At 44.8% G+C, this 26,827-nt stretch overlaps 1 protein-coding gene across 4 annotated transcripts in view; it reads right to left on the reverse strand.

Annotated features, from left to right (window-relative positions):
* Positions 1-26,827, reverse strand: part of DISC1 (disrupted in schizophrenia 1) — a 357,514-nt gene that overhangs the window by 169,828 nt on the left and 160,859 nt on the right. For all 4 annotated transcript variants that reach the window (XR_002338808.1, XM_021073577.1, XM_021073579.1 and 1 more), the window contains one exon: positions 24,324-24,512. Coding sequence is in view for 3 of the 4 variants with exons in the window: in XM_021073577.1 (XP_020929236.1) it covers positions 24,324-24,512 (189 nt within the window). In the remaining variant the exon portion in view is untranslated. The remainder of the gene's footprint in view (positions 1-24,323; positions 24,513-26,827) is intronic.

Below are 26,827 nucleotides of genomic sequence, written 5' to 3' on the forward strand. Positions count from 1 at the left end.
CTGCGCACAAGACACTGCAGGGCATGAAAACAGCATAACCCCTGCATCAGAGAACATAGCCCAGCGGCTGCAGTTCAACACGGCCCAAAACCAAAATACCAGCTATGATATGCCAGGGACGGAGGAGAAAATGGGCACTTGTATACAAAAAAGTCACCTGCTTGTTAAATAGTTCTGGTCACAGAAAGGCCAAGCACTGGAATCAGACCGGCCAGGTGCTGCCTCTCCCCAGGTGGGACCTTGGGCCAGCTGCCTCCTGCAATGGGTCCCCTCTGAAAATAGGACTTCAGGGACTCTGGATTTTTCTGACTTATCTAACATCATTCATTCAGCAAGTATTTGACTGGCACTACCTGCTGGGGACCCTTGGGTGGTGCTGGGATTACCCTGGTGACCAGGCAGTGCTAAGTGTTCTGCAGAGGTCCAGACAGGTGCGGGTGAGCAGGGCACCAGTGGGATAGTCAGGGGGCCTCAGAGAGGGGTGGGATTTAACTGAACGCTGGAGTGGCAAAAAGACAGAGCCATGGGAGTTCCCACTGTGGCTCAGCAGAAGTGAATCTGACTAGTATCCATAAGGATGCAGGTTCGATCCCTGGCCTCGCTCAGTGGGTTAGGGATCCAGCATTGCCGTGAGTTGTGGTGTAGGTCACAGGGGAGGCTCAGATCTTGCATTGCTGTGCCTGTGGTTTAGGCTGGCAGCTGCAGCTCTGATTCAACCCCTAGCCTGGGAACCTCCATATGCCATGAGTGCAGCCCTACAAAGCAAAACAAAACAAAAAACAGAGCCATGTACAAACCCTGAAGGTGCTGAACTCGGCACAGCCAGGGGATTAAGGTGGAAGGGGGGTTCTGGGAGAAAAAGAGGGGAGGGAGAGGCAGGAGGCAGGGTGGGGGGGAAGATCAGGCCAAGGGAGCCTGCCCAGAGAATGGAAGGACCTGGATTGTTTCCTGTGTTCATAGGGCTCACACAGAGGCCCCAGAGAGTCTTAGGTGAGGACCTGATTTTAAATTCTCTCACTATAAAATCTAGTATTGAGTAACCCAGTATGGCCTGAATTGTGTTTCCTCCAAATTCACATGCTGAAGTCCCACCCCCTGTACCTCAGAATGACTGAAGTTACAGACGGGTCTTTAGAGAGGTGATCAAGGTAAATGAGGCCATCAGGATAGGTCCTTATCCACTCCTTATCCTGCTGTCCTTATGGGAAGAGGACTCCGAGGGCTACGAACCTGCCTAGTATCCATGAGGACACAGGTTCGATCCCTGGCCTCGTTCAGTGGGTTAAAGATCTGGCATTGCCATGAGCTGTGGTGTAGGTTGCAGACACAGCTCAGATCCCATGTTGCCGCGGCTGCGGCACAGGCTCCAGCTTCAATTCGACCCCTAGCCTGGGAACTTCTATAGGCCTCGAGTGCAGCCCTAAAAAGAAGAGGAGGAGGAGGAGAGGGAGGGGGAGGAGGAGGGGATCAGGACTCAGACACACACGGCAGGAGGATGGTGTGAAGAGACAGAGAGAAGACAATCCTCTATAAGCCAAGAGCAGAGGCCTCAAAAGGAACCAGCCCTGCTGACACCTTGGTCTTGGACATCTAGCCTCCAGAACTGTCTGTTGTCTGAGCACCTCCTTCCCAGTCTGGGCACTTTGTTGGTGCAGCCCCGGCAGTCGGACCCATACTCAATGTACATTCAAGAACAATGATCTTTATAAGGGCAAGGGAAACAGCCAACTCTCCTGTGCTTCATTAATTGATGAATGTTCTTATAAATGTTCTTATTAATCTTCTTAAACTCTGTGAACTAAGATGCACTCCTCCCCCTGCCCCCGCCGCTGTTTAATGTCTTTTTTTCTTTTTCATTTTACCGCCGCACCCATGGCATATGGAAGTTCCTGGGCCAGGGGTTGAACCGGAGCTACAGCTGCCAGCCTATGCCAGAGCCACAGCAACACCAGATCTAAGCCATGTCTGTGACCTACACCACAGCTCACAGCAATGCCAGATCCTTAGCCCACTGAGTGAGGCCAGGGATTGAACTCGCATACTCACGGAGACAGTGTCAGGTTCTTAATCCGCTAAGCTGCAACGGGAACTCGTGTTTGACATTTTTAAAACTCAAGAGGCAATCTAGAATTAAAGTGAGCAAACAGCCTCAGTGTCTATCTCCCTGAAAGACACTGTCAAATCCCAGATATATCTTACAACTGCTAGTGTCCCAGAAGTCAGAGAATAGAGTGACTTTCTGTTTCTTCTGCAAAGGGCGATGGAAAGCCAGTAGCAGGGCCCCATTTCCTTTCCAAATTTTGGCAGCCATGTCGGGGCGTGCATCATGTAACAAAAGAATAATATCCATTCTGATGGCCAGTGTTCAACAACCCTCCCTGCCCCCAGCCTAGCCTTTCAGGGTGGGCACTTGGGCCGGGGCGGGCGGCGGGGGGAGGTCCCTCACAGCCATCCTGCTTCATGGGCCCCTCCCGCCCTCCAGGCTGCGCTATCTGGAACCCCGATCCCTTGGTCACCAAGCTCTGCAGGTTCATCAGCCCTTTCCTGAGGCTTCCTCATCCTAAAAGTGACCTGGCTGTCCCTCGAGGGTCTCATGACCCTTGCAGCCCACCCCAGCGCAGGCCCTCATCTCCCACCCCACCCCCACCCAAGGAGGTCAGGGTCCCCCAGGGCATCAGGCAGCGCTCCATCAGGCATGGGCTCGGAGCCTGCAGCTCTCTTCACACCGTCTGTGCCCCTCCTCCCTGCCAGCCTGGATGATCCCTTCTCCAGGCTTTGACCCTGAACTTCTGCTGCCCTACCCCAAGCCCTGATGTGGTGCTCAGACCCACAGAGCCACCTCAGCCTCCACCTGGCCCCCACTGCTCCCTGGACTCTGCCATTCATGCGCCCTCCCTCTTTCCGCCACCTCCCTGCCCCCCTCAGTGGTTTCTGCCCCTCTTCTAAGGCCACCATAGGCCATCTTCCCCACCCCCTTTCACTTTCTCCTCTTTATCAGCCTCCATCACTTCGCCCACCTTCCCACCACTGCCTTCGACTCCCAGATCTAGCTGCCCTTCTCCTCTGCCTGCCTGGATACCCCAGCCAGCACGCCCTGACGCTCTTCTCACTCCCTAAAGCCGGGTGGCTGAACAGAGGTGGAGAAAATGCCACAGTCCCAGAGGCTGGTGTCCCCAGAAGCCACTAGGTCAAATCATCAAGTCCCAGATGGGCACCCCTGACCACACCCGGCAAATCTTGGGTTTTTCCCACTTCAGGTCTCCCCCAAACACAGCAAACCTTCTCCACTTGCCTCTAACCTCCAGCCCAGAGCCTTCCTCCTCATGCATTCCCTCACTCACGTTTTCATTCAAAAATATTCAGATATTAGATATTCACTTACATCTGGAATCTAATATATGGCACAAATGAACCTTTCCACAGAAAAGAAAATCATGGACTTGGAGAACAGACTTGTGGTTGCCAAGGGGAAGGGGGAGGAAGTAGGAGGGACTGGGAATCTGGGGTTAATAGATGCAAACTATTGCCTTTGGAGTGAATAAGCAATGGGATCCTGCTGTGTAGCACTGGGAACTATATCTAGTCACTTATGATGGAGCATGATAATGTGAGAAAAAAGAATCTATACACATATGTGTGACTGGGTCACCTTGCTGTGCAGTAGAAAATTGACAGAACACTGTAAACCAGCTATAATGGAAAACATAAAAATCATTATAAAAATAAAATATACATATATATTCACAGAGCTGACTGAGCCCAGCCTGGTGCTAGCACATGGCGCCCTGCTCAGGTGGGCATCTCCTGGCTCTGCTGTGTTGAATGCAGCCCATTCCACCATCAGGAGGGAAGGAGGAAAAGAAGGAGAAAAAAAAAAAAGGATGGAAGGAGGCAAGGAAGGAGGGAAGGGAGGAAAAAAGAAGGGAAGGAAGGAGGGAAGGAGGGAAGGAAGAGGGGAAGGAAGGAGGAAGGGAGTTCCTCACCCCATTCCGTTTCTCTCCCTTCACAGTTAACTCCTGGAATGAGTTTCCTACCTCTGCCTCCTTCTCCTTCCCTCCTCACCCCCCACCCAGGGAACCAGACTCCCACCCCTTTCCCCGCCCCCATGTTCGAGGAGCATGGATGCACCCAGGCCCCCTCGCACCCTCTCTCTGCAGCATTTGCCTCCGAAGCCCTCCTTCATGAAATAATATCCACCCCTGAATTGCATTTTTCCTCAGAATGCTGCATTCTGCCACCATGGCTGGAAATCCAAATCTCCTGGTCACATTGCTCTGTAAAAGGCTGAACAAGAGCTATCACAGCCCAGCTCAAACCAGCTTAAGCCAAAAGGAACCTGTTGGCTTACATAACTGGGAAGGACCCCAGGGTCCTTTCAGGACCAGAGGCAGGAAAGGCTTAGGGCCCAGCTTCATGGGGAAAGGGAGCCAGAGCTTCGCCGCAGCAAGGACTCTCCACCTCTGTCCCCATCCAGGCCTCCTCCCTGCTTGTCATCCCCCACCCCGCAACCCTCGTGACTTCATTGTGCACGTGATCTTTACACAAGGCGGGAAGATGGGCCCCCCACCAGCCTTGGACTCCCGCTTCCCAGCTTCCCTGACTCTGAAGTTTGTGAGGGGCTCTGATGGTCCTGCTCGGGTCACATTTCACCCTTTCACAATCCCAGCTGCAATGAAAGTGCAACCATCACCACGCTGGGCCATGTGCCACAGAGATGGCCACAGGGCTGATGGCTGCAGTCAAGCACACTAGGCCTGCAGCTCGCGGGAAGAGCAGGTCCCTAACCCGACAAACAAAAGCAGCTCATGCCCCTCACGGCTCCTGGGGCGTCACACTCCTGCCTCTCCTTTCCTCTCCCTGACCACAGTCCCTCTCGCTTCTTCATGGCTCCCTCTAGCTTCTTCGTGGCTTCCTCTTCCTCATTGGTCCCCTAAATGTCCCCTCTTTAGAACCATGCCCCCCCGCCCCCCCCCGCGTGCCTCCTTTTCTCAGCACTGCCTCTCCTGGGCACCTCCTCTGCCTCCCACTATCCTCATTATCATCCTGCATTATTATCCCTCATTATCACCCGTGTGGCAAGAACAGCAGGGACCCATCCGGTCAGCCCAGCTCTCCCACCTCCGCTTCACGACCAGCCGCCCAAGACGGTCCATGCCTGTCTCCACTTGGACATCACACGAGACCTGCAGACTCAGCTGGCTGGAAGGAAACGCATCACCTCTCCCAGGACGACCCTCACGCCCGGTGAGGGTCTGCTCTGCAGGCTATAGCCAGACCCAGGGTGGTCTCTGTGGTTTTGCTTGTATATTTTAACGCAGAGCCAATCACATCACCCCTGGCTTAAATCTGTTCAGCTGCTCCATCTTGCTCTTACGATATATCCAAGCTCCTTAAATGGTATACAAGCCTGACTGCCCTGCCTAATTCTGGTAAGCTCCCTCCACTCCTCCAGTCCTTGAAACAACCAGCCACACTGAACTTATGGCCCCTAAACAATGTGTGTTCCTTCTTGCCTCCAAGCTCTGCTTCCCTCTGCCTCTAGGGTCCTTTCCACACTTCATGGTTTCAACTTTTCCATGTTTCAAGTCACAGCTTCGATATCATTTATTCCAGAAGTATTTCCCTGGGTATCCCATGCTTCCCCCTCATAGCATTTCTCACGCTGCCCTGCAATCATCTCTTTGCTGGTGGGATCTCCAAGTTCCCCCATCTCTGAGGACTGGACACATCGTGGCTGCTATAAAAATTAATTGAGGAGGAGTTCCCGTCGTGGCGCAGTGGTTAACGAATCCGACTAGGAACCATGAGGTTGCAGGTTCGGTCCCTGCCCTTGCTCAGTGGGTTAACGATCCGGCGTTGCCGTGAGCTGTGGTGTAGGTTGCAGACGCGGCTGGATCCCGCGTGCTGTGGCTCTGGCGTAGGCGGTGGCTACAGCTCTGATTCGACCCCTAGCCTGGGAACCTCCATATGCCGCGGGAGCGGCCTAAGAAATAGCAACAACAACAACAACAACAACAAAGACAAAAGACAAAAAAAAAAAAAATTAATTGAGGAGTTCCCCTGTGAGGCAGTGGGTTAAGGATCTGGTGTGGCTACAGCTGTGGCATAGGTCGCAGCTGGGCTCAGATTCGATCCCTGGCCCAAGAACTTCTATATGCCAAGAGTGTGGCAGAAAAAGAGAAAAAAATAATCATTGAAAGTGAGGGCAGACTTTTCCATAAATCTAATGATACAAACACCTCAGGACCCTCACCTTCATGGGTTGCATCCAGGCCCTGTAACTCATGTTGATTCATAATTTTATATACTTTTTCTTAAATAAGACCCATCTCCAAACTGCATAAGCTTTGGGGCCCACAGCACCTGGATCCAGGACTTGATTACATGAAAAAATGAGGCCAGCACCTGGGAGTTCCCATGGTGGTGCAGTGGAAATGAACCCAACTAGTATCCATGAGGATGCAGGTTTGATCCCTGGCCTCTCTCAGTGGGTTAAGGATCTGGCGTTGCTGTGCGCAGTGGTGTAGGTCACAGATATGGCTCAGAGACAAACACGAGTCTCTCGAAATTTAAATGGCTCCCCATTTCCCGTCCCACTTCCCAACAAGGCAAATTAAGATCTTAATCTTCACGTCCTTGACCACACAGCCCCACACTCAGAAAGTTGGCCCATCACACCTGGCCTCAATTTCCTCACTCAGGAAAGAGACAATGGGCCTCATAGGATTTTTTTTTTTAATGTAATGATTTTTATTTTTTCCATCATAGCTGGTTTACAGTGTTCTGTCAATTTTCTACTGTACAGCAAGGTGATCCAGTCACGCATACATATATACATTCCTTCTTCTGACATTACCATGCTCCATCATTAGTGACTAGATATAGTTCCCAGTGCTATACAGCAGGATCTCATTGCCTCATAGGATTTTATAAGGAATAATTCCCATAACAGCCCTAAAAGCACCTGCGCAGGAGTTGGCACATGGGCGGTTCTGGATGTTGGACTGCTGGGTGAATAATACTTTGAAATACCACACATCACATATTCCATTCTGTTCTCAAATTCCCTGTCCATCTAATTCATCCAGGCTTTACGAAGCCCCTACTCTATACACAGAGAACAGGCACCAGGGGCAGGGAGTCAGGGGGTATCAAGGAGAGGAGTGAGGATCTCAAAAAGCTGCCCCAGAGGTTGGGAAAATAGATGTTTATACAAATAACTATAAAATCTGCCAAGAGGTTTCAATTTCTTCACCATTCTTTTTTTTTTTTTTAACTGTTTCTTCTTAATATTTTGCTTTTTGGTTTTCCTCTAAGACGTTAACTCACACCCTCCCGTCTAAGATTGACTCTGTTGGTGAATTACCAGCTGGCTGCAGCCACACAGCCACCAGGGGTGACAACCTGAACAATATTTAAGGGGACTAAAGCTGTGAACAGAACAGCAGCTGAACAAAGGTATTCATGGTGTCAGTGCAGAAACCCTCCAGGGAGGGAGCAGCTCCTTGAAAGAAGCCCAATGTAACAGCCCAACAGTACAAGGTAAGCATTAGGGATGAAATCATCAGTAGTCAGATCTCTGCTTAGGAAAAGCATCTCACACTTTCTCTCATTAGTAAAACTTGAACCGGCAGGACATACAGAGCCACAGACACTGACCGGCCAGCTGGATTACTAGTGGACAGCCTGGCTGTGCAGCCAAGAAAAGTGGCCACTGCTTCCTCCAACTCCTTGAGGGCTGGTGTGCAGTCTTATAGGCTTAAACAGTGACAGGGACCTGGCTCTGCCTTCTGGAAGGTATGTGACCTTGGACCCAACCTCCCAAAGCCTCAAGCTTAGTCAATTATAATAGTAGTAGATACTACGATCATAACATCAACCTGAAGGAAGATTAAATGAGGTAAAACAGGTAATGCATGCAATTAATGAGCTATTAATTTTAGAGTTTAATTTTTTCTTTTTTTTCATTTATGTACGGTAAAATTTACGTGTGTGTGTGTGTATGTGTGTGTGTGTGTGTACAGTACTATGGGCTTTAACCCATGGATGAACTCTTGTAACCATCAGCACAAACAGGTATAGAGCAATTCCAAGAGCCCCAAAGAATTCCTTTGTGCTGCCCCTTTTCAGTCAGACCTTCGTCCCAACCCTTAACGCTGTCCCAAGGTCTGGCTTCTCTACAGCGTCACAGAAACAGAGTCATGCAGGATAAAGGGTTTTGAGTCGGCTTCTCTGATTGAGCATAATGCCCTGGGGATGCATCCAAGTTGTTGTCGTATGAACAGTTGCTCCTTTCTGTTGCTGAGTAGTGGTCTATTGCATAGAGGCACCATACCTTGTTATTCCATTCATCCACCAAAGGACATCTGACTGGTTTCCAGTTATGGGCGATTGTGAATATGCTACTAAAAACATTCATTGCACGTTTTGTGTAGACGTAACCATTTATGCCTATAAGATAAATAAGTATCTAGACATGGACTTTCTGGGTCACATGGCAAGTGCAATGTTTAATTTTATAAGAAGCTGATGAGCCATTTTCCAGAATGGCTCTTCTAGTTTACATCCCACCAGCCACATCTGAGAACCCAAGTTGCTCTACACTATGGTCAGCCCTTGGCATCGTCAATACTTTTCCTCTTAGCCGTAAAGCTGTGTGATGCTAGTTATTTTTTTAAGATGGAAACATTTATAAATGACTGTTAATCATTGACTTTATTTTTTAATTTTTTATTATAATCGATTTGCAATGTTCTGTCAATTTCTGCTATTCGGCAAAGTGACCCAGCTATACATCTAAAAACATTCTTTTTCTCACATTACCCTCCATCATGTTCCATCACAAGTGATTAGATATATAGTTCTCTGTGCTATACAGCAGGATCCCATTGCCCATCCACTCCAAATGCAAGTTTTCATCTACTGACCCCAGACCCCCAATACATCCCACTCCCTCCCCTTCCCCCTGGCAAACACGAGTCTGTCCTCCACGTCCATGATCTTTTCTGTTTTGTAGCTAGATCATTTGTGCCATATTTTAGACTCCACATATAAGTGATATCATATGGTATTTGTCTTTCTCTTTCTGACTTACTTCACTCAGTATGAGAGTCTCTAGTTCCATCCAAGTTGCTGCAAATGGCAATATTTTGTCCTTTTTATGGCTGAGTAGTATTCCTGTGTGTGTGTGTGTGTGTGTGTACACCACATATATATACCACATCATACACACACACACACACACACACCCCACATCTTCTTAATCTATTCATCTGTCGATCGGCATTTAAGTTGTTTCCATGTCTCGGCTATTATGAATAGTGCTGCAATGAATCATCAACTTTATAAGATAATAATGTTCAGAAGCAGCTAAAGTCACAGAACTCAAGTTTATTTTAATGGCTGGCCAATGCCTTCGAAAAATCTTGAAAATTCCAGCATGGCAAAAAGGCATCTCGTGGTCGGGCTCTTCCCAACTTCTTCAGCCTCATCTCCTACCCTTCTCCTTCTTGGACCCCTCGACCAGCCAGATCAAAGACATTAAGTAAGAATGGGTCCTACTTAATGACATGCCAGGGCACTAAGCCACATTGGTCATGTGCATGATTTCACTTCCACCTCTCACAGCTCTGTGAGGCCATATAAGCAGTGGCCTTCCTTCTCTACTGCAGAGAAGAACATGGACTCAGAGACAGTGGGAAACTCATGCAAAGATGCACAGCTGCCACACGGCAGAGCCGGGACTCGACCCCTTGTCTCATCCTGCCCCATGTGCTGCGCTCCCCCTGACCTCTGGGTCTGCGCTCTCCTGTTGCCTGGAGCCCCAGTCTCTCCACCCTCATCTGCTGCCAACCTCCTCCATGAAGCTGTCCCCAGCTCTTTCAAGGCACACATAGGGGTCTTCCTCAGCCATGCAGAGAAGGTAAGGAGGTGCCAGGCACTGGCATCTTGTCACCCTTCTTCCCCCACCACCTGGCGCCTACGAGGTCCTCAGCCTGTAGTATCAAGTACCCACTGAGCTGAATGAGCGTCCAGACGGGTCCTACAGGAAACACTGCTGCATGGGAATGCTGAACATAAGCAGACAATCCTTCAGAACGCATCCACGGAAGACCATCGCATACTAAGCAAAAACTTAGTCAAAGACAGGACATTGCACAAACTCTCACACAACTCTGGAGACACACTCAGATCTCCTCCTGGGGTACACTATGGAATCCGGGGTGACAACAGGGTGCTTCCCCAAGGTTAACAGCTTTAGGCCAAAAGAGAAAAGAAGAATGGGAGAAAGATGCAAGGAGCCCCTCTGACACTCATGCTCTGGATGTTTTCCTTCTTGTCCACATAAGCATTGTGGCTATAGATAGCAGGGTTCTATTCCTCTCTTCCTATCATTCTCTATTTAGAAAGATCTTTTTTTTTTTTTTCTTCTTTTCAGGGCCGCACCCATGGCATATGGTAGTTCCCAGGCTAGGGATCGAATCAGAGCTGCAGCTGCCAGCCCTCACCACAGCCACGCCAGGTCCAAGCTGCATCTGTGACCTAGGCCACAGCTTGTGGCAACACTGGATTCTTAACCCACTAAGAGAGGCCAGGGATCAAACCCCCATCCTCATGGACACTATGTCGAGTCCTTAACCTGCTTAGCCACAAAGGGAACTCCCTAGAAAGATCTTTTTTTTTTTTTTGAAAGATCATTTTTGATAGTAAAAGTAATCAAAAACAATTCATTAGGCACCCAGAAAACCCTGAGGGATGTGGACTAGCTCTTTGCCCCTGGAAAGTCTGACGACAAACCATTCCAGAAAGAGGCTGAATCTGCCACTGGAGCAGAGCTCCAACCGGAGAAAGGCCTAGAAGAGACAGCGCTCTGCAATGTCTGCTTTCCAAGAATAAAGTTGAATTATCAGGTGAATCTGTTTTAATTAATAGTATGACATGGCAACAATCAGATGTTTCGTGGGCCACATCGCCTTCCCCAGGATTCTCTCAAGGAAGAAACTGGAAAACTATGGAGACACCTGCACAATCTAATGAAGCCAAGACTTTCTTATCCATCCTTCCTGTCTGCCAGTAAGTGTTTGTAAATTCTAAAAGCTTGAATACAGATGTTTAGCCTCTCACAATTCTGTGCAAAAAGCAGCTTGGGAAACAAAGCAAAGAAAATGAAGGGTGCCAGTACACAGCAACGTATGAACACTTCAACTAGGGCAACCTCCTTTGCTGTTCCCAAGCCAGATGAAGAGCCCTTTCCTCCAGCTTCAGCTCTCACGACCCACTCCTCCAGTGCAGAATAACCTGCTTTAGTTCTGGCACGGGTTTGTGCCTTCACAAGCTCCGTAAGAAGCCCCATCACCCTAACTCATGGAAGTTCATATGTGGAGAACTAAATACAACATTGTTCCCATACTTTAATGCAGATAATCATTTTTTTTTCTTTTTACAGCCACATCTGCAGCATATAGAAGTTCCTGGGTTAAGGGTTGAATTGGAGTTGGAGCTGCGGTGGCCAGCCTTTGCCACAGCCACAGCAATACCGGATCTGAGCTGCATCTGCAACCTACACTTCAGCAATGCTGGATCCTTAACTCACTGAACGAGTCCAGGGGTCAAACCTGCATCCTCACGGACACTATGTTGAGTTCTCAGCCCACTGAGCTACAGTGGGAACTTTCAGATCATCAGTTTTTTAAGTAAGGCAGAAAAAAAATGAGAGATCGGAAACAAATCAACTTGCTGCATAGCACAGAGAACTTCAGCCAATAGTCTGTGATAAGTATGTGGGAAAAGAATCTGAGAGAGAATGGATGTGTGTACATGTATCACTGAATCACTTTGTTGTACAGCAGAAATGATCACAAACCTTGTAAATCAGCTCTCCTTCAATAAATCTTTTTAAAATGGAGAAAAAAGATCAGAAACAAACCGGTGTCTTAAGGTCCAGTTGCTCTAACCAAGGTTTTCAGAGACCCCATCACCATCATGCGTCAAGGAAGGAAAAATAATCTCAAATAATTTAGTCCCGAAGAACACAGAGGAGGATCTGCCTCAGAAGTTTTGATCTCAGAGTTCCCTTCATGCTCAGCGGTTAACAAACCCAACTAGGATTCATGAGGACATAGGTTCAATCCCTGGCCTCGCTCAGTGGATTAAGGATCTGGCGTTGCCATGAGCTGAGGTGTAGGTAGCAGATGCAGCTCGGATCTCACATCGCTGGGGCTGTGGTGTAGGCCAGCAGCTATAGCTCCGATTCAACCCCTAGCCTGGGAACCTCCATATGCCCCAAAAAGCAAAAGAAAAAGAAAAAGAGAAAGAAGTTTTGATCTCTGGGTCCACACATCATCTACAGCCAACAATAGGTAGGTTTCGTGTTTGTAATGAACTGGAAAAGCTACACTTTGGGATAAGAAGCATGGTGCCTTCCCTGTATGTGTGGTGCACAAGAGCCTGATGCGTTTCACACTGACAGCCAGGAGCTGGTGGATACAGCTAACATAGCCTGGCAAGCCAAGATGACCTTTCTAATTGTCATGATGAGAAGCACAATTGCAAGTGACTTTGAAACATATGGTAAACTTCATTATGCTAAAATATAAGAGCTTCTTCTTTGGGACTCATGATGAATATTAATGTCAGGGCTCCCGAGGAAAATGTGCTCTAAATTTCATATTGCATAAAACCCTTTCAATTCCGAAGGTGGCGTTTATTTATAGTCTTCAGGCTCTTTCATAGATGCTATTCAATATTCCATTAAACACGGCAAAATGGAATGAATAATCATGGAACGCTGAGGGCGGGATAATGGTCACCTTCACAGTATCAAGCCAAGCTCCCGGCAGGACGAGAACAAAAAGTCTCAGACTTTCAATCTAGGTTCCAGGAGCACAAGAATGGGCATAGAAGGGAGTTGTGGGCTCTGCTGCCAGCAGGAATCCTCATAGAGATCTCGGGGAGCTTATCCTGCAGAGATGGGGGAGCCCTTCACTCACGCCAACCGTGGGAAGTTTAGCGGGTCCAAGGGGACGGTCAGGGTAAAACCCAGAAGGGATGTAGGGAGCGGGCAGAGGAGGGTGTCGGAATGTCCAAAGGTGGAGGAAAGAAATGACAGCAAAAAGCCAGGGAAGGGAGAAGTTCCCACTGTGGCACCGTGGGTTAAGAATGTGACTGCAGTGGCTCAAGTCCCTGGGGAGATGCAGGTTCGATCCCTAGCCCAGCGCAGTGGGCTGAAGGATCTGGTGTTGCTGCAGCTGTGGCATAGGTCACAGGTGCAGCTGGGAGAACTTCCATATGTCATAAGTGAGGCCATAAAACTAAAAAAAAAAAAAAAAAAAAAAAAAAAAAGCCATAGGAAGGGAGCTCCTTGGTGGCCCAGTGGGTAAGGATCCAGTGTTGTCACTGCTGTGGCTCAGGTTCTACTCCTGGCCAAAAAAAATAAAATAAAATAAGGGAAGAAGTGTGATTGGGGTGGTGAAAGAATGTGATCCTAACAATAGCAACAGGCCAGAAGGTGCCTTCCTAAAGCCCCAACCATAGTAATCCCTGGTGATTACACAGCGTCAGTGGAAAGGGATCTTTGACCTAACACCAAGCACCGCTTATGATCTGTGAAGAGCCAGGGAGGGTGATGCTGCTGACCCAGCCACTCCCCCTGAAGAGCCCACGACAGTTGAAAAGGTCATCCCACGCGTCTCCCAGCTGGCCACCCCCCAGCACCAAGCCCTATAACTCCCTCCCTAAAACTGTAGCCCCAGCAACCAAACACCTTCAACAGATGCTCTCCTTTAGTCCAGGAAATATCAGCATGCTTGGGAGGAAAAAAAATTCCTATGGGCAGGAGCCGTTTCTCTAATGGATCTATCTAAGAAAATAGGAATTTTTTTTTTAAAGCCAAATACAGGGAGGTACTAAATATGAGATGCATCATACTGAAAAAGTAAGGCAATGGGTATGAAACGACACATTTCTCTCTGCTTCTCTATTTCAATGGTCATGAAAATGTAAAAAAACTGCCTTCCACAGATTTATTGTCCAAAGGGAAATTGGTTTATTATGGTCCCAATTGCAGCTGTTTCCTTTCTATCGCACCTATTTTAAAGGCCAGGCCCAGCAAAGATTAATGCGCAGAGTGGAAACGGAATACATTTACCGGGGAAAATCTATGTGGTTTGTTAAATCATTGGCACCTGAAGCCTTAAGAAGTTTCGGAATTCACTCTGAACTGTTACCTCAACGTGGTATCCTTGTTCATAAAGATTTCTCGTCTTGGCCTATTATTAATCACGATAACGGATTAATTTCACACATATACACACAACATACAAACAGGGAAAAAAGGACATTAACCATATTACATAGAGAAGAGGAAACCATTGAGTCCCCTTCCCCTCTCCCCACAAAATGGACAAGGGACACGGACGACACACAAAAGAAAAATTATAAAGCACGAAAAAGCAAGTTCAAGCTCATTATTAGTCAGACAGCACGAAAAAAGCAAGTTCAAGCTCATTATTAGTCAGACGTATGCCAAAAGGAAGCATGAATGTTATACCATTTTATGACTGTTATTAGACCATATAATTATTAAAGAAATAGAACCTCATGTGGGAAAGGATGGGTTGGTAGTATCGATCAAGCTGGTATAATTCTTTGAAAGTCCACTGGCAGCATGTAGCAAAGTCATAAAAATGATGGTGCTCTTTGGCCCAGAAATCCCAATCTCACTTTATCTTCAGAAAGGAACTCATAAAATGAACATTAAACACATCCCAATAAGGTGAGAATTAAGTAGGTCGCGGTATATTGACTCTTGGAATGTTATGAAGATCATAAATACTAAATTGGAACGCTCTGTGACAACAAGGAAATGTCAGCGTGTGAGGAGGAGTCGGCGCTGGGGCCAGACAGGTCTGACTCCCGTCCCAGCTCTTCACTTCCAGGGAAGACTCTCCTGCTCCCTGAGTCTGTCCCAGCATCAGTGAACCAGATGATACATTTTTCTGAATGTACAGCAATGAGGACTGAGGGATGTGTTGCTTTCATTATTGGCACATGGGGCTAAGGGCCAACAGAGTATACAGTTGTGCCCACACTCTGAGTGCAAGTGTGCAAAAGGTCCGGGTGTGCCCCAAGGCACTGTTGCAGCGGAGTGGAGGGACCAAAAATGCACCTGGGATCTCTGCTACAGAAGTTATATGGTGGACATTTTTGGTTCACTTTTTTTTTTTTTTCCTTGCTTTTTAGGTCCGCATCCACAGCATATGGAAGTTCCTAGGCTAAGGATTAAATGGGAGCTACAGCTGCCAGCCTACACCACAGCCACAGCAATGCAGGATCCAAGCCACATCTGCGTCCTATACCACAGCTCACGGCAACACTGGATCCTTAACTCACTGAGCAAGGCCAGGGATCAAACCACAACCTTATGGATCCTAGTTGGGTTCGTTAAACACCGGGCCATGAAGAGAACTCCTCAATTTTTAAAATATGTTTTATTCTGGAGATCCTGTTGTGGTTCCAGTGCGTTAAGAATCTGACTAGTATCCATGAGGATGCAGGTTCGATCCTGACCTCACTCAGTGGGTTAAGGATCTGGTGTTGCCATGAGCTGTGGTGTAGATCACCGATGTGGCTCAGACCCCTCGTTGCTGTGGCTATGGCATAGTCCAGCAATTAAAGCTCTGATTCAACCCCTACCCTACCCTGGAAACTTCTGTATACTGCAGGTGCGGCCCTAAAACAAATGTTTTATTCTTATGATATCTTGTGAAATAAATTAAAAATTGGAAGAAAAAAAAGTTGAAGTAACTGCAGGAATTTCATAAGCTTCAACTTCAAAGGCGTCTTGTTTAATCCATGGGGGAAATTACTTCACCTCTGAAGACTGATACATTCTCAGGATTCCAGACACTGGGGAATTCCAGTGCTGGGTGACCTTCTTAGGGCAGGCCTGGAGTTTGGTATTCAGCCCCTACTGTTCCTCAATGTCTGAAAAAAATACAGGGTTGGGTGAAGGGCAGACAGATAATTGTCAAAGTGTAATCTATCTGTCATGCTGATACAATTGGAACATGTGGACCAAAGTCAAAGGCAGGGCCAGATACAAAGTTAAAAAGAGGCTCAAGTCTCCAGGTATCTTGTCCCAGCAAGACCAGGTTTCCTTTCATTAATTATGCTTGAAATTATAACATATCTTCATTAGATTCTTTCTCGGGAAAGTAATATATGTAGACATACATAAAGTGCAAAGCAGCCGCAGTAACACATACAAAAAAAAAAAGAAATGTTCAAAATAGTCTAAAATAACCAAAGGTTAACAAATTTTAACCTTTGGCAAATGAAAAGAGAAAAAAAAATGGGTTATAATTAAATCTAACAGCAAAAAAACAACCCAATGAAAAATGGACAAAAGACCTGAATAGACATTTCTCCAAAGAAGACATATGGATGGCCAACAGGCACATGAAAAGATGCTCAGTATCACTAATGATTAGAGAAATATAAGTCAAAACGACAACCACCTCACACCGGTCAGAATGGCCATCATTAGTAAGTCCGCAAATAAAACAAATGCTGCAGAAGGTGTGGAGAAAAGGAAGCCCTCCTACACAGTTGGTGGGAATGTAAATTGGTACAGCCTCTACAGAAAACAGTATGGAGGTACCTCAGAAAACTAAATATAGAACTATCATATGATCCAGCAATCCCACTCCTGGTCATCTATCCAGACAAAACTCAAATTCGAAAATATACATGCACCCCTGTGTTCATTGCAGCACTATTCACAATAGCCAAGACATGGAAACAACCTAAATGTCCATCAACAGATTAATGGATTAAGAAGATGTGATACATATACATGGTGGAATACTACTTAGCCATAAAAAAGAACAAAATAATGCCATTTGCAGCAACATGGATGAAACTAGAGATTCTTACTTCATACTAAGTGAAGTAAGTCAGAAAGAGAAAGACAAATACCATATGATATCACTTATATATGGAATCTAATATATGGTGCAAATGAACCTATCTACAAATAAGAAACAAACTCATGAACATGGAGAACAGACATGGTTGCCAAGGTGGAGGGAGTGGGATGGACTGGGAGTTTGGGGTTGGTAGATGCAAACATTTGGAGTGGATAAGCAATGAGGTCCTGCCGTGTAGCACAGGGAACTCTATCCAGTCATTTGTGATGGAACATGATGGAGGATAATATGAGATAATATACACACACACACACATATATATACATACACATACATATATATATATATATGACTGGATCATTTTGCTGTACAGCAGAAATTGACAGAACATTGTAAATCGACTATAATAAAAATTTTAATCAAATCAAATGCAAAGTACACAATCAGTGGTTAATGAGTTATAAAGACTTTGGATGGTTTAATGCCAAAAGACAAAATTACTTTCTATAACCACGTGAGCATGTGAAATGTGAGTATATTCCGTTTATAAATTGTGGTTGACATCCAGTCAGTAGATCTTTAAGCAACTCTTGAGGGTTTCTGCCACACTGTAAATATTTTTTTGCAGTAATCTGGCTTAAGGTTGTCCCCTCTACGGGGACTCAACCCTCCCAAGTTATGTAAAAATATGGAAGGAAAGTGGGGAAGCGGGATGGCCATCCCCAGATATGGCCCAGGGCAGCAAAATTTGGTGGAACAAAGCGGTCAGGGCAGAAAACACTTATCGGCAGACCCTCGTTCCTTCACAAAAGCTAAGAAAACCTGAAAAACCAAATGAGCAACAAATGACGATCCCTCAAAAAGTACTGTTTTGTGTTGCAAAACACATGGCAGCTTCAAAAAAAAGAGGAAGTACACGACGAACATGGCAGGAGGCCATAACTCATGGCAAAGCTGAGGAGGAAAGCAAGACATTTCTTACAAAAATAAGCACTGAACTGCAACACCATAAAATAGATCATAGCACCAATAAAGTAGAATTCTACAAAACCTCACAAATTTGGACTCTGGAAAAAAAAGTGCGGAATTATAGAATACTGTAAATGCTATGGGATTTTTTTTTGGGGGGGGGTCTTTTTAGGGCCACACTTGCCGCATATGAAGTCCCCAGGCTAGGGGTCGAATCGGAGCTGCAGCTTACAGGCCTACACCACAGCTCACAGCAACGCCAGATTTTTAACCCACTGAGCAAGGGCAGGGATCGAACCCACATCCTCATGGATCCTAGTCAGGTTCATTAACCACTGAGCCACAAAGGGAACTCCCTGAAAACTTTTCTTAAAGTGACTTATGAAAGAAGTTTCACCCATACATGGACTTCAGAGTAAAAAAAAAAAAAAAATACAAATTAATATCTCACTAAAAGGCATCATCCTCTCTTTCATCAGCTATCTCAAGCTCAAAAATTAGGAGGCAGTCCAAAAGTAAGGGCAAGATTGTGTGGGTGTGGACATAACAGCTTTTCTGATCTAAACCAAAAGGCAGGTATGAACCCCAAACCATAATTGAGAAGTTGAGACCACTTCCACTATATTACCCTTAAAAACTGCCCATTGCCTTCCTTCTACCTCCTCCTAATTCCCTGAAAGGCAAATGAATTTAAGCTGGACAGAGCCAGCCATCACTCCCAGAAAAAAAACACCCTTTGACACCCGCACTAAGGACCCCTTTACATATTTCACTGATCCTCTACATGGATTCCTGACAGCTCACTGGGCCACCGACCCCACTGGATTTTTGAGCTACATCTGCAGAATCTTTCCTACTCCGGCAGCTGGCATACAGTGGGAAAATTCATTAACATGCTAATGATGTCCTATTTAAAATTCTAGCCCTGATTATTCTGTGATTAAATCTCTCCCCTTGACGTCTGCTTCCTTTATATCTGAGTTACAGTACGAAATCAACAACATTAATAAAGTACAATACAGATTACCAATTTATACACAAGGGATGGAAAACCAGTTATGTAAACCGTAGGGTCATCTTTTTTTCTGAAAAGCAGATGTAGTAGCAAACTGTAAAAGAGTTACTGATTTTTTTTTCATCCCATTCTCCCCTTTCAAAAAAAAATTTGAAATCCACAATAATTAAAGGCTTCTCGTTAATTCTCTGAGTTAGCAACTTCACTCCTAGGTATATAGGCAAAAGAAATATATGCATAGGTGCCCCAAAAGACATGGATAAGCAGAATTATTTCTAATAACCCCCAATTGGAAACAAATGACCCAAAAGTTGGCTGAATTAATGCAGATCGGATAAATTATGATGTATTCATACAAAGGAAGTTTTATAGCAATGAAAATGGATAGCTAGAACCACATGCGACAACAAAGATGAATTCTCACAAACATACTGCAGAGAGAAGAAAGTCAGACACAAAAGAGAAGACACTGAATGATTCCATTTATATAAAGTTCAAAGCCAGGTAAAGCTCATCTATCGTATTAGAAGTCATGATGGTGGATTCCTATCTGGAGGAGACCGGGGTATGCATGAAGCTCCTGGGGTGCTGAAATGTTCTATTTCTTGATCTGAGTGACAGTTTCACAGGCGTGTTTGTTTTCTATCACTCTTTGAACTAAGTGCATGTGACTTGCGCGGCTTTCTCTATGTGTGTCATCATTTACAAATAAGATTTACAAAGCAAGGGTTTTTTTTGTTTGTTTGTCTTTTTTGTCTTTTCAGGGCCACACCTGAAGTTCCCAGGCTAGGGGTCTAATCAGAGCTGTAGCTGCCAGCCTTTGCCACAGTCACAGCAACACCAGATCCAAGCCACGTCTGCGACCTACACCACAGCTCACGGCAATGTCAGATCTTTAACCCACTGAGCAAGGCCAGAGATGGAACCCACAACCTCATGGTTCCTAGTCGGATTCATTTCCGCTGCGCCATGACGGGAATTCCACAAAGCAAGTTTTGTTTTTTTTTTTTTTTTTTAAAAAGAGGTTTAGAGTTATTTTCCGTAAGTATTCAGGAGGGGGGGTGAAAGATGGATTTAGCTTTTCATTCTATTTCTTTTTTCTTTTTTTCTTTTTCTTTTTTTTTTTTTTTTTTTTTTTGTCTTTTTGCCATTTCTTGGGCTGCTCCTACGGCATACCGAGGTTCCCAGGTTAGAGGTCTAATCGGAGCTGTAGCCACCAGCCTACACCACAGCCACAGCAACGTGGGATCCAAGCCGTGTCTGCGACCTATACCACAACTCACGGCAATGTCAGATCCTTAACCCACTGAGCGAAGCCAGGGATCAAACCCAAAACCTCATCGTTCCTAGTCGGATTCGCTAACCACTGAGTAACGACGGGAACTCCCTCATTCTATTTCACTGCACCCAAAACTGCTCAGAATTTGAGCGTGTTCTCATGAAGTCTTAAGAATCTCTCGTAGGGTTACACTACACCCCTCCCTCTCCTCTTCACACACTGTGAGTCACTGAGATGAAAGTCAGTGGATTCATTGACATTTTCTGTCTCCTATGGCCTTAAGTCCTCTGGCGTATTGTCCTTCTCATCATATTGTTCTGTCGGCTGACACCCCAGTCTGATCATCAACTGAGACAACGCAAGCGTCTTCCATGAAAAACTATCAAACTTGCCACAGCTCTCATTAAATTGGAAAATGAATTTTAAACATTCAAAAAAAAAAAAAAGATCCAAGGTCTGAGTCTGTGTTTCAAAACTAAGAGCAAAAAACAAGGACCTTACTGTACAGAAGAGGAAACCACATGCAACATCCTGTAATAAACCATCATAGAAAAGAATCTTAAAAAGAATGTATATGTGTACAAGGGAATCATTTTGCTGCACAGCAGAAATTAACACAACATGGCAAACTAACTATACTTCAGGAAGACAAATTAAACATGATGAAGGATAATGTGAAAAAAAGAACGTCGGAGTTCCCTTTGTGGCTCAGTGGTTAACAAATCTGACTAGGAACCGTGAGGTTGCAGGTTCAATCCCTGGCCTTGCTCAGTGGGTTGAGGATCTGGTGTTGCTGTGAGCTGTGGTGTAGGTTGCAGATGTGGATTGGATCCCGCGTTGCTGTGCCTGTGGCATAGGCTGGCGGCTACAGCTCTGATTAAACCCCTGGCCTGGGACCCTCCATATGCCACAGGTGCGGCCCTAGAAAAGGAAAAAAAGACAAAAAAAAAAACATGTCTATGGATGTATGATTGGGTCACTTTACTGTGCAGCAGAAAACTGACAGAACATTGCAAATCAATTATAATTTCTAAAAAATTTTTAAAAAGAAAATACTCTGCAATAAATATTAAAATCATTCTTTTTCACTTTAAAAAGGACAAATTAAACAAACAAGAGAAGAAAGAACTAATGTTTCATGTTAAGATGTGGCCCCAGTAAATGTACAAATATTTGTGATCTATTTAATGTTTTTTAATAGCATCGTGCTGGACACTGCAACAATACAAAGCAAACTTAAGGGTAATGCTTTCCCCTGGATGGACTTAACAGTCGAGCCAGGGACACAGGATGTAATGACACTGTGAGTGATCAGCAACGCAAGTCCATCTGTGATGGGTCGTTACATACACTCTTCCCAACAGTAAGACTCCTCTGAGCGAGAGAGACTGCTAATTGCTCCCTAAAATTGCACATCTCCCTTCTGCTATGGAACCAGGACCCCTGGACACACAGGCGGCTGGGTCAGCCCACTTGGAGCCAGCATCATGGAAATCGGGTCCCGATCCATCCCTGAATCGCCTTTTCCTTTTGAATGCTGCATTCTGCAATCATTTCTGGAAATCAAAATCTGTTTTCAAGAACACTACACATTGCTCATTTTTTGAATAGTCTTATTTTAAAAGTTTTATTTATCTATGATTTAAAAGAGCTCACAGATGCAGACTGCTTCTTTGTATTTGCTCTACCTGAAAATCTGAGTACAGAGCTCCCTCCAAACTTTTAACTCTCCAAATTCAACAAATGATAGAATATGGCCTTTGGCCCAGTGTTATTACATGTCAATAGGTAAAAGCTTCAATTCATTCATTCATTCAATCGCTCTTTTTTTTTTTTTTTTTGGTCTTTTTAGGGCCACACCTGTGGCATACGGAAGTTCCCAGGCTAGGGGTCAAATCAGAACTGTGGCTGCTGGCCTACACCACAGCCACAGCAACACAGGATCCAAGCTGTAACTATGACCTATACCACACCTCGCAGCAATGCCAGATCCTTAACCCACTGAGCAAGGCCAGTTATCAAACCCACATCCTTATGGATACTAGTGAGTTTGTTACCACTGAGCCACTATAGAAACTCCAATTCATCTCATCTTTCTTCGTCCCCTACATTCTCACCAACCCAAGATTATTAATTTGGGTCACTCAAAGCCAAGTGTACCTCCGACAGCTTAAAAATTAGCATCAGCCTAAAACATAGGGAAAAGGGTAGCTGATCCAGCAAAATCCAAGTATGAAACATAAAGAACGCCTTCTCAACAGAAATGAGCCATCTGCAGTGTAGAACCATCCGTGGCAACAATCTCTCATTCCATTTGTTTATGTTTTATTCATCATGTTGAAAATACTTAGTGAAGTGACAATGATGAGATTCAAAAAACACTGAACAGCTCTTTAAAAAAGAGAGAGAGAGATTAATGGCTTTCAAGAGCTCAACTGTTCAAAGGAAAATACTGCTGGATCAAACTTGTCCAAATGTGTTCACGTCTTCTTTATTCTTAGCTATAATGTAAGCTCCCCACTTGGTGCGAAAAAATTTGTGATGATTAACATGAAACATTTCATAGCTTGGTTGTATATACCTTTCAAATTTTTTATTAAAGTATTGTTGATTTACAATGTGTATTGTGCATATATAATTGTGTATATATTTTAAGAATTGATCAAAAAAAATCATTTCACATGTACAATGCTCGTGCATACCATAACTTAATAAATCACAACGCTACCTCTTGGTGGAATGTGTTGTAACCTCTCAGGACTATAGTTACCTGTTAAGGCTCAAATGCACAGTCTCTAGTTACACATACGACAAAAACAAAGATTTGACCTCCAAAAGTGATTTTTTTAAAAAAGCTGCTCTGATCCAACTTGGGGGTATCCACTGCTAAGAAGACAGAATAACAATTGACCCTCCCATCCCATCATTCAAATAACTGTGCAGAAACCTCTCTACGCAATTCAGTAAGCCTTTCACACAAAATTTCTTCATAGAGAAATGACACACCTGTTTCCGCTAGCTGGTTTCATAGTTCTTGATTTTATATACTAATCTTCATTTACTCCAATTTATGGAGTATTTTCAAACAGTGCTATTTCAAATCTGGCTACTTAATACCCCCAGTCTCTTCTTATTTCTTTTTAAATGAACATGCTTTGTAAATAGTCCTTTATTACTACATAGGTCTTTCGTTTTCCTAGGAAACATTTATTTAGGGACCATGATTTATTATGTATGAACTCCGCCTCCTAATAACCTCTAGTTCCCAGGGCCAGTGCAAGGGCACACACAGTGCGTACACACACGCACACATCTCAGGATCTTAACAAACTAACTCACGTAATCTATACCATTTAACCAGCCTAGGAGATGCATCACCTTCTTCTCATCTTTCTGGTGAAGAAACAGATTCCAGCCACCAGTACACTTTAAATCTGAATTTTCTTATGACGTCATTCTGCCTATTAGACACTGTATCATCAGAAATTCTTTACTACATTTTTCTTAAGAAACAGGTTTTACCTTATCAATTTGTCCTAAAATTACACCTCGGAGTGAAACCTCAAGCTGACCTCGTTTACTCTTATCAACTGGACAGGAAAAGACCACAGAAGACTTTTAACTCCTGCAACAAGCAGGTACTTTGGTTCAGGCAGCACTGGCACTTCTACATCATTCTTCCTAGAAAAAGCAGCTCTCAGAAAAGCCCACCCAGAGAAGAGCCACTTAATGGTCTTTTCCAGAGCCAGCCTGCTTTCGTCTGCGTTGTACAAGCCAGAAGGCTACGCCAAGGGGGCAGAAGGAAGATAATTGTCAAACAGAAAATTCTCAAGACCTGCGCCAAAGGGGGAATCGTTCTAAATAATTACAAGGCCATTAGCAAATCCAGGGTAGAGGAGCAGGAGAAAGACAGAAAATGAAAAGACATCACATGTGTGAGCAAAACAAAATCTGACAAGAAATTCTGCCCCCTGGGCCAAAGCTCCTGAGAAAAAATATCCTCCAGGAAAAGTGTTATGTGGCTCCAGAACACCCTTCTCGGTGACCTGAATGAAGCACAGGACGTCCTGCCCGGACACACGGCATACTAAATAGCATCACTAGTTTACCAGGCAACCACGTGACCACTTACCGTAGGCGGCTCTCCCCAGGTCCAATTCTCTCCTCAGTCGGCTGTAATCATCTTTAACACTTCCCAACTTCTGGACGTTCCTGGAACTCAGCACCAACAGCTTATGGAGAAGTCCCTCCAGGCCTTCCCTCTCTGCTCTTAAGGATCTGATCTCATCCGTGAGTTCCTTCGCTGTACAGAAGTGGTTTCCTGCAGCCATCATGAGAGAGAAAGAAGAAAACAAGCATTAGCGCATCCCTCCATGTGTACAACGCAGCCCCAGTCAATGTGCATAAACAGTGCAGGGGGAGCAGCTGACCTTGGCAGCCACAGCCACTGCATTAACAGTCTGTGGAGGAAACTGGAAAATCATTGACTGTCCTCCTTAGACTGGAAAACCTGCCAGTCCCTTTACCACCTTATTCTTGTCACATTCTGTTTTAGAGGTTCCTTTGGCTCATTCATGTCCTTGTGAAATGAAGACACAAAAATGTTCCAGTGAGGGAGTTCTGCATTAAAAACCTGCATTGTCACTGCTGTGGCTTGGATTCATCCCTGGCCCAGGAACTTTGCCATGCCATGGGCACAGCCACAAAAAATATTTTTTAAATGTCCCAGTGAAACCCAGGGATGCCCACAGCATCACTCCACTCAAACATCCAAATGTCAAAGAGGGGAAATATTACAGGAGGGTAGAAAGAACCAGGCCTTGGAGTCAAACTAGACGTAAATTCAAGTTCTAGTCCACCTGTTACTCAAACTCCATGACCCTGAGCAAAGAAATCCGCATATGGAATCCAAGGGCAAACTTCTTATAAAATATGACTGTGCTAACACAGCATTATAGAGACTGTGAGCATTAATGTGAAATGCTATAAAGCTCTGAGCAAAATATATGGCACATTGAATTCAACAGGGTAGCAAGAAACAGGATCAATATACAAAAATCAAATGTATTTCTAAAAGCAGCAGCAAACAATTAGAAGATGAATTTAAAAAAAAAACACACCATGTTTAAGGTATTTTAAAACTCAAAATACTCAGGGATAAATTTAAAGAAATACATGCAAAACCTTTGGATAGAAGATCATTTTCAAGCTTCTGAGGAAAATTAAAGAGGACTTAACCAATTCGAAAGATATCCTATACATGCATAGAAAACTGAACACTGCTACTATTTTCATTTTCCTCAAATTGATCTATTGATGCAACACAACTCCAATCAAAATATCCAAGTCTTTTGTAGAAATCGACATGCTTATTCTAAAATGTAAAAGAAAATGCAAAGGCCTAGCTAAACCAAAACCATCTTCAAAGGGTAGAACAGAGTCAGAGCCCATTTGCTACTTGATTTCAAACTAACTCTGAGGCTACAGTCAATGGAGACAATATGGCATGGTCACACAGACTGAAAGACAAACAGATGTATGGAACAGAGCAGACAGTCCAAAAGGAGACCCACACTACACACTAAGGGATTTTCAACCAAAGTACCAAAGCAAGTCGATGGGGAAAAGAGAATGTTTTCAACAGATGGTACTGGAACAACTAGCTACCTATATAGGGAAAACATTAACCTTGCCTCAAACCATACACAGCATTTAGTTGGAGATGGATCACAGACTGAAATGTAGAAATGAAACTATACAGCTTCTAGAAGAAAATACAAGAGGGTAATTTTCTTAACTTTGGCATCAGAAAAAACTTTAGACAAAACAGAAAATACTAAGTGTAAAAGAAAAAAAATGGACAAATGGACTTCATCAAAATGAAAACCCTGGAGTTCCCACTGTGGCACAGTGGGCTAGGAGTCCAAGTGCAGTGGCTCGGGTCCCTGAAGGGGTGCAGGTTCAATCCCCAGCCTAGCACAGTGGGTTAAATATCGGCATTGCTGCAGCTGCATGAAGGTCACAGCTGTGGCTCGGATTTGATCCCTGGCTCAGGAACTTCCATATGCCATGGATGTAACCATAAACTTTTTTTAAATATGAAAAACCTCTACTCATCAAAAAAGCACCATTAAGAAAATGAACAGGGAAGCCATGGACTAGGAGAAAATACTTGCAGTACACCTATCTGACAAGGAACTTGAATCCTACAACTCAATAATTAAAACACAAAGAACCCGATTGAAAAGCGGGCAGATGACTCCACGGGCACTTTACAGAGATATGCAAGTGGCGGCAAGAAACACATGAAAAAGTGTTGATGATCCTTAGTTGCCAGAAAAATGCACATGAAAGCCATAGAGATTCCACGATGAAACCCTTCAAATGGCTCTGCTTAACTGGATTGAAACGGTCTAGTTGACAAGGACGAGGAGCTACCAGAACTTCACACGTGGCGAGAGCGTGAAGTGGTACATCCCCCCTGAGGAAGGTTCCGCCAGTTTGTCATAAAGTTAACAGACACTCAACCCTTTGATCCAACAACTCCACTTCTAGGTACGTACCCAAGAGAAATGAAACATGTAAGCAAAAACACTTGACTCCAGTGTTCACAGTTGCTTTACCCACAGCCCCAAA

Source organism: Sus scrofa, chromosome 14 (assembly GCF_000003025.6).
Source record: "Sus scrofa isolate TJ Tabasco breed Duroc chromosome 14, Sscrofa11.1, whole genome shotgun sequence".
Lineage (NCBI taxonomy): Eukaryota > Metazoa > Chordata > Mammalia > Artiodactyla > Suidae > Sus > Sus scrofa.